This window comes from Aspergillus pseudonomiae (assembly GCF_009193645.1).
Source record: "Aspergillus pseudonomiae strain CBS 119388 unplaced genomic scaffold BDV37scaffold_239, whole genome shotgun sequence".
In the NCBI taxonomy this organism is placed as follows: domain Eukaryota; kingdom Fungi; phylum Ascomycota; class Eurotiomycetes; order Eurotiales; family Aspergillaceae; genus Aspergillus; species Aspergillus pseudonomiae.
The window spans coordinates 1-8,718 of record NW_022476231.1 but is presented as its reverse complement, the minus strand read 5'-3'; the positions used below and the strand labels follow the sequence as shown (position 1 = coordinate 8,718).

Below are 8,718 nucleotides of genomic sequence, written 5' to 3'. Positions count from 1 at the left end.
GCCAAGTATTTGGCTTGCAAAGCACTGGCACTTTACAGGTCCCTTCAGTAGGACAGTTTATTAGACTGTAGTCGTCTCCGTAGTCAAAAGTCAATCACTGGCCGAGGAAAAGCTTCATTGTTCCGAGGCTGACCACCACTTAGCCAGATAAGCCAGGCATGACGAAAAGGAGCCGAGCGTCATGGTTACGGAGGGTTCAGGACTCGCACTTAGCTGCAATTTTAACTAGTTATATGTATTCAAGTCGAATAGTCAGCGGGTACTTCTTAGAATAGAGTTCCAAAGGAACCGTCGGATAGAACCACTGTTCCAATGCCTAGTGACTCTAGCTTTTGAGATCACATGGTCCCGCCACTGTCGTCATGCATAGTTTCACCTTGGAGGCTCTCCTCTGCCTCCAGCATCCCATGATTAAAGGTGTGGAAAAAGTATCCCTTAATTTCCGCTTACTATACATCTATTTCCATATTGGTTCTATTCCTTAAATCATATCATCTCACATTATTAGGATGGAATTCTACCCTGCAGAAAGCATTATCCAGGTTGACCAAACTGATGAATGGTCAATGGAATTCCCACTCCTTACATGTGGAAACAGGTCGGGATCTGGCCTTACGCCTTCTGAAAGCAACTGGGCAGCATTCACTACTGAGTTGCAAAATACGGACTCTCCACCTATCGAGTACGGTAGCGTTGATATGGCAAAGGAGGTTTTGCATGATCCTTACATACCATTCAATGTAAGATTCGATCGACTGTCCACTGAATGCTCTACCTACGGGCCTAACACATAAACAGGCGCAGTTTGGAGAACCATTAAAGCCCGTTATCGAAGGTTGCGTCATGATGGACACCTCACAGCAGTTAAAGCCGAAGCTTTTACTTCGGTCTCTTACTCCTATGGCTAATTCGGAACCTTCATCCGCGCCTTCTATAAGATCGAAGCCAGTTCCGAAGCAGCTATTATCACAAGACACTTCCGTACAGCATAGGCGCCGATCTACACACTCCGGTAATAAAGATGATCCAACAATCCACATTCTGCGGAAAATAAGGCACAATCAAGTTGAAAAGCGCTACCGAGCAGATCTAGATGCTAGATTCAAGCAACTCGATGATGCCACCAGACAAGGAACTGCAGCTGCAGGTTCTGATGCTAAGTCTGCGAAGGGCAGGAGACCGGGTAGGAAGGCATCGATTCTACAGAATGCATCTGATCGTATTGTCAGTCTTCAGACTAAGCTCAAAACATTGCAGACGGAGATAGAAGGTTTGTGAAGTTGTATTCTGGATCATTCTCTACTCCCTGGACAAGGATGGCCCTGACTTTCATTCAACGACAGCCGTAAGTGTCCCCGCCCCCTTTGCTTTCTTTGTTCATATCATAACGACTAAACTGTCATCCGGAGCAGATGTGATGAATGACTTCATAACGTAATGCTGCAACCTGCTGAAATAAACACCTCAAGCTCTGCATGGTCGAAGAATCTTTTGTCATCCCCCATGTACGTGGCCTACAAGAGCTTATTCAAAAGCGGAAGAAGATTCAAGACAAGAAAAAACGTTCATATGAAAACGAGGACCAGGCATTCTAGCAAGTCTCTAGTGAACGGCAGCATCTGAAGAAGGTTAAGGACGGCAAGAAGCTGTTATATCACCATCATCGGGCACGGAAACGTGCGAAGTGATCTCATGATAAGTATATCCGTGTAACCCAGAGCTATCAACCTGTACTGCGCGGATTGCAGAATGACAAGCAACGGCAGCGGCAGGGCTGATACAGGAGAATCTAGAAGGTTATAGAAATGAGTAGCCGGCGATCGATAGCGAACGGCAGCTTGCTGGCAAGATGGTGGACAAGGAAGTGACGTCAGCCGCACCATCCAAGTACACTTTCGAAGGATGTGGGACAAAGGCCTGTCAGTCGACCCCTGATCTATGAATAGAGTAGGTCAATGTATTCTTAACAATCAGAAAAAGGTTCATAGAACAAAGCCACCGGAATAAATCCATTGAAATCATTGGACACATGCTGAAGGGTAGCTTGGGTATGGGCCTCTCATCAGAAGTATTTAGCTACCTGGGAGGGCAATATCAGTAAATAAGAAATAGGATAATCTTTTATCCCTCACAGAAATAGTTCCACATGGAGCCAGGATAATGAGCTGTCGAAAGATATAGTAGACTCCCGATGAGTGCGACTTAACATATTGACAGAGGCTAAAAAGAACATAGTAGGATGACTCTTGAAATTGTAGATATCCAATATTGAACAATTCTCTATCCACCGCCTCTTACTACTGATGACCTGCTGCATACGGAATGACTAACCAGATTACCATATGAATTGTGGTATTTGGGTTCAGCATATATCTTCCATTCCACCATATAGATGGACTCGCTGCAATATGTATCAAAGGACGTCAGTTGCGTGAAAAGAGTATCCCAGGTGTGTTCCGTTTGCGTTTCATGTGCGCCTCAAGAAGCCGTCTTCTGGCACAGCAACACATCTGCCTGTAATCTCGTACTTATGCTGACGGAGAGATCCACCGACGGGGAGAATTACTGGTTGAATCATTGCTTCACTTATCTATGTCGCGATATGTAAGAGCCACATCAGTGCCTCCTTTAGTCTCTTACAAAGATAACAGCTGCTCATCCGCGACCTATTATTGATTTTCTTTTGAAGCCTACTTCACTTCTAGCGAAGGCGTCTCACTTGCGCACTAGCCATTCACACCGAGAAATGCTACCAGACACAAACTGCACCAGGTACGGCTACTGCATTCCAACCTCCAATAGCAGTTCCGTATTTTGGTTAATTCACATCTGGTAGTGAATAATTCTCATAGAAATGCCCAGATAATGATCATCCACGAAAATGTCTTTCCCTCCGCACCACACTATAACGTCCAGGTCTGCATAGTGAACACTTCCAAGACGCACTTGTCCAATGAAAATGTGCTCCATGCAGTTCGACGGCTTGGGTGGGCTTCGTAGTCTCAGACAAGTGGATATCTGCGTGGATGCTCCTCGTCTAGAACTAACGTAAAGATCTCTATTATTTTCTATATGGCCTGCGCCTGTGAAGAATAAGTGTTGATGGCCTTCCCCGAAAATAGATTTCCAAGAGCTTTGGCTGCCATCCATATCTGGTAATGTTTCGTTTCGTTTACTGGAGGTGTGTCAGGTAGGTGATACGATAGGACCCCTCAGATCATGCTGGATGATAAAAGGGAATTATTCTTTGGGAAATAGCCTTGAACTTCCCTTGTAACGATCAAAGTGTACATTCCCACCACCAGAATCATCAATACCTAAAAGTACCATACAAAAGTTCCAAGACCGCCCCCGTCACGATCACGACAGCAGGGGGAACATTAAACCAAGCGCCCTCCGCATATGTAACGGTGGTTACAACCCAGCATGTTCCGAATCTACTGGCTTATTCACCGAACGTAGATGACCGTGGCCAAGCTACCGACAGCGATTAACAGCGAGAATACCAGAGAGCATTGTAATAGAGACCAGCGCATTCCCTAGAAACTACCTGAAGATGGATAGGATTGTCGCAAATGGCCTATTCTGCGAGCTGTACTGGAGCAAGAAGTCCAGCTTCTTGTCGATGGAGGATCACTGCCGGTACATGTTCATTGGGCATGTCGAAAGTATGGCTTTTTTCACTTCAACTTTCTGTTAAGATCTAACAGATATCCTCGTTATTTAGGTCGCGCATATTCTGCATCCCTTAAGTACCGACAAGCCTGCCGGTCAGTTGTCGTGGCACATAAGCTGCAGTATATCCAACATCACCACCATCTCCTCGTGGCATCCGGTCCGGAACAGAACTACATGGAAGTCGAGAGAGACTTCTCTGATCTCCCGAAACGAATGGACGAACTCTTGGAGAACCCAGACAAGGCAGAGCGTATAGCCAATAACAGTGTCAAATATTTCCGAGAGCGATACCTAACTCCGGCCGCTGAGGCATGCTATTGGAGATCTCTGTGGGAGGGATGGGCTGAAGTCTCGGCGAATGTTACCCACGACGTTAAACGGCTGCCGGTCGACAGGGACTTCGGTATGAATCTTTTGTGCTGCTTGACAGTAACGATATGTTCAATTATTCATTTGAGTAGAAGTGGAATGTGTCTTTGCATATAATAACATAATAGTCGATATGATCACTACATGAATAACAAATATAATGAGACGACTGCCTTGGAAGTTACTATAAGCTGCTCATCGGCACTGAACTCCTTGTTGAATTGATCTTACAGCGCCACGTGGCTTGGTCATCTATGATGAGGCGGACATATGAGGCGTCGGCAAGGGAGACGACCTGTCATTTTATAAGAGTCCCTTGACATGAAACGTCCAATTGCAGGCTATATTCATTTAGACCATCGGATTATGTATCGGATTTCTATCATGCTCCACAAGTGAGTGAATGATGCCTTGGAGACACGCATAAACCTTCTGGGGTAAGCCCCACGAGTCATGGCAGCCAAGCGGCCGAAGAGCGGTGACGTGGTACTACATACCGCGACCACGGTAGAGGCCGATACACTATATCTAATGAAAGCATCTACGGTTGCCATCTATCTCCACAGACAGGTCGGTCTGTGCGCGAAGTGGGGTTGCTTCAGCTTTTGGCCTATGTGTTGTCAACTGTAGATCATCCATACCGAGTATGACCGCAGCCAGTCACCCGCTAGTCCTGATTATTGAAGGCACGTAGGACGCTAGACATGATGAATCGGACCTCTATTTACCGCCAGTTGTCACTCCATTAGCTCTAGACCGAGACTACTAGACTAGCTAATACTGAATATTGCCCACTTAACACCAATACAGCAGAAACCAATACTCTAATGCCGGTATACATAATGGCAGCTACCTCACGCACTATACAGATTTTGATCGTGCAGAGGTGTGTTAATCTCGCTAAATTTCTGGGTCCGCTTGTTTCCTATCGCGCGTACAAAAATGCCGCTTTCTCTGATGTGATGTAATATCTGCATGACTGGCGTTACTAGACATGTTAATCCTGCAGGATAATTTGTCATCGCCTTTCGAATCAGGTCAAGTCTGCCTGTACCCCTCTTTCCATCTCTCTTTGATACAATACATAATCTCTATATAAACAGACCCTTTTCTCTGTGGATTCAGCTTGGAAAGAAAATATTCAAATAGCAAAAACCAACAAGTTCCGAAGTCCCGAAGTCCCCAAGTCCCAAGTTGTGCCTTATACTATCTTTCTCTCTCAAAGTGAGTCTAACCAGCAGGATTGATAAATACTTTATCATGCCCTGCCTTTAAAAATGGAAACTTATTCTAATATATAATAGATGACCGCACAAGGCAGCCTCCGCGGATTTGGTCAAAATCTTCAAGGCAGATTCTTTGCGGAGGGCAACCAGATTGAAGTGACCGGCTCATTCTCCCAATCAGTGGACAATTTTGATGCACCAAGCGTGACCCTCACGTACGAAGATTTGGCCGATCTCCAAGGTACTTACAACATTGTTATTGATGTCCCGCCGTCATATGTTGGCGCAGCCGACTTGAGCCTTAATCTTAAGAATGTCCAAAATAAGACTGCCTCAATCAGTGGTCCTATGGTGCCACCTACCAGTGGGAGGCAGTCTGTCTCAGGCTTTGTCCGCTTTGGCTGGGCAATGTAATTTTGTCTTGGCTTTTATAATAAGAACCTGGCATGGGGATGGATGAGAACTGAAAGAAACTGGAGATCATGTCTAAAGTCATCCGGCTATCAAGTTATAGTCCGCCATGTATCTAGCCCGCATTACATATTTCCATACGTTGAGAGGAATCTAGGATTGCTATGCCTGGTTGAACTGGGTAGCATCTGTAGCAATATGCGTGAAGATCTACTTAGTCGTAAAATAATGCTTACTGTCGACAATTTGTTACATAAACTGGGAATATCCCACGTCCAGTCTGTAGGCCACACTTTTAATATACTACAGCCGAAAGGGAATACCCCATCCAATTCCGCGCTAGTAAGAGAATAAGAGATGTTCTATTTATCCACTTCAGTTTAGTAAGTCATGAGCTATGAGAGTCATTCTATTGCTACCCCTGCCATCATCCTCTCCTTATGCTTTGTTAAGATTCCGTTATCTTTCCATCAACGTTAGCAATGAGAAAATAACGTATTGATTAATCTTTCTCAGAGGCTTTCACATCCTACATATCGCTAGCTGCAGGTATACGCATTCTGACCCACTCTTATATTCATAACCACGTCACCTTGGCTCGTACCTAGACACCGAAAAATAGAACTGTTCCTCACCGATAGAGGTCTATTCAATTCTCAGTCACTGTAAGTCACCGGCCTCTATCCTCCTGTTGTCCTACTCGTGATAGAAAGATATACTCTAACTTCAGAAATAGATGAACGAAGGCAACGGCACTATTAGAGGGGGTTTGACGGAAATCTGGAGGTCCTCGTGCGAAGCTTCTCGCACAGAATGGATGTAACTGTTTACCTCTCTATCTGTCTTTCCAGAGTCTCAAGGCACTGCTCTGCCGTCGAGTTAGTTAGAGTTCAAGCCATAGCCTGTACCACGCAAGAGGCATACTCCCAGCCAGTTATTGACTTCTCATACACCGCAGCGGGGCTTCCAGGACACCAACAACCCTCCTGCAGTCGAATCGGGGACTGTCCCTCAGTAGGCCCAGTAGTACCTGAGCCACCTTGTAGACAGACTATTCTTCACAACTCAGTATACCTAGACAGGTTACAGCGGGGGAACCGTTGCAAGCATCCTCGCTGGTTTAGAGACGTACTCGCGCCGGCAGGTGATGGCTGCCAGTGCACCACATGCGTCCTGTATCCCAGGTGCCGGACTGCATCGGCCTCATCCTGCTCCGAACCTCCTCGTCCGACGGGATCCATTTCTCGGCGACCTCACTTTCAACCCCTCCGCAATGGCGGATCAAGCCGTTGTCATGCGCACCTGGTCACTCCTACAGCGATACTGAACGATATGGGGATCGATTCAGCTTTCAGGGCTATACCTTGCCGCAGACCCGTACCTGATACTGACGATTTTTGTCTTCCTGCCAAACGGCAACAACACGTGGTGGGAGTCGAGACCGAGATAGCTCTTCGTCAAGCAATGGAATATGTGCCGGCCAAAACCCCAGGGCAGCGACCCTGAATCTGCTTTCTCTGTGTGGGAATTCCCAATGTCGGGGTGCTAGACCGGATCAAGGAATACGCAACAGCTGGTTCACTGACAAAACATTTTCTACGAAAACATGTCAACACTCCCTTGCCAGCCAACGGGGTTAAGTGTAATATTTGTAGGATGGAGCCGCTGGAGCAGAAAGCTACACTTTTAAATCACGCAGAGACATGCCACGGAACGGTTGTGCGAGGGTCCACCCAAGGAAAGCGCACGAGAATGTCAGCACGCTATATACATGTCGTAGGAACAGATTGTCATCCAAGCAACCCTCAACGATGTTTGATGATTTCCTGAGTGTATTGTATAGTACATGTTGTTTTTGTCCGTCAGGACGTATTTAAATAGAAACGCCTATCCTTAATCCATAGCAAGAGAATCAAGGTAACACGTTGATTAAAGGAAAAATACCCCCACTCCTGCCGAATTCCCTTAGCCGATAGTTCAAACTTTCATCTGTTCGATTAAAGTGTCAGACGCCAACCACGGAAGCAAGGACTTCGTCATCGCATTGTCCTACGCTATTAGATCTTCAATTCTACTGCTCTTCATTTTTAGGTATACTGTCTAATATAAAAACGAAAAAGTATTTTCACCTTTGATTTCGTAAGCTTAGCTAGATGGATACGATCGCTCTCTTTGGGGTTTGCGGTACGGAATGGGGTCGTAACCAACCAGTGGAGATTAGACCGGGTTGTGCGACCCCAAATCGGGCAGACCGGGCTTCTTTTACTCAGTAAAAGAGTTTTCGAAGTATTGTACTGCCAACACCGGCGATTTCTTGAATCTATTGAAGATTTTTGTAACGGGACTCGGTTTGAGCTAATTTCCAATAGCTTTCCGATTCAAGTGACATGTATTCAGTGACTTTTTCTTCGCTTCAGCGACTTTGGAGACTATCAAATATTGAAGCAATAGAATTCAGCATTGTGGGAGCAGGAGCGTATTATTTTTCTCGAAATAAACGACATACCCTGGACGGATTGCTTTCCACATTCTAATAGGGACATCATCTAACGACGATGCTTTCATATGTCGACTGGTAGCATGATACGAATTGAGACTAAGCGTGTATAGAGTGCGAGACATTTAGCTCTACATTTAGGGTATTCGGTCCTGGAGTGTTCTATAGCTGAACCTATACCCAGCTGATAATAATCCAAAAAGCCCGATGTCTGACACTTTCATCACAGTTAGGAATAGGCCCTCTGTTTCTCTTATACATTAATCTATATTGTTATTGTAAGAAATTACAAAAGTATATGTCTATCATGACAAGAAATAATAAATACTAAATACAGGCAGTTGTTGCTTTGGTCTCTTATAAGATGTAAATTTCAATTCTTTGAACACATAGCTCTAAATATTTACTAAGTAACAAATGACTAGCCTACTAATAATGTTCCTTCTCTATATGAAATTCAACTTTGAGAGTAGGTGGTGTTGAAGCTGGCGTCAGTAAATGAACTGGGTCTGGGTGCTTCTCGTCTGCTTTCAAGAC

At 45.2% G+C, this 8,718-nt stretch overlaps 2 protein-coding genes across 2 annotated transcripts; both read left to right on the top strand.

Annotated features, from left to right (window-relative positions):
- Window positions 1-509: 509 nt before the first annotated feature.
- BDV37DRAFT_289943 (uncharacterized protein) lies at window positions 510-1,278 on the top strand (the record flags this gene model as incomplete). Its single annotated transcript, XM_032088598.1, has 2 exons — window positions 510-740; window positions 799-1,278. 2 exons carry the CDS (start codon window positions 510-512, stop codon window positions 1,276-1,278), a joined length of 711 nt encoding a protein of 236 aa, XP_031934149.1.
- Window positions 1,279-3,556: 2,278 nt separating this feature from the next.
- BDV37DRAFT_289942 (uncharacterized protein) lies at window positions 3,557-5,687 on the top strand (the record flags this gene model as incomplete). The annotated part of the gene is made up of 3 exons (XM_032088597.1): window positions 3,557-3,668; window positions 3,728-4,107; window positions 5,352-5,687. The coding sequence occupies 3 exons, from the start codon at window positions 3,557-3,559 to the stop codon at window positions 5,685-5,687; spliced, it is 828 nt and encodes a 275-aa protein (XP_031934148.1).
- Between the last annotated feature and the right edge of the window lie 3,031 nt (window positions 5,688-8,718).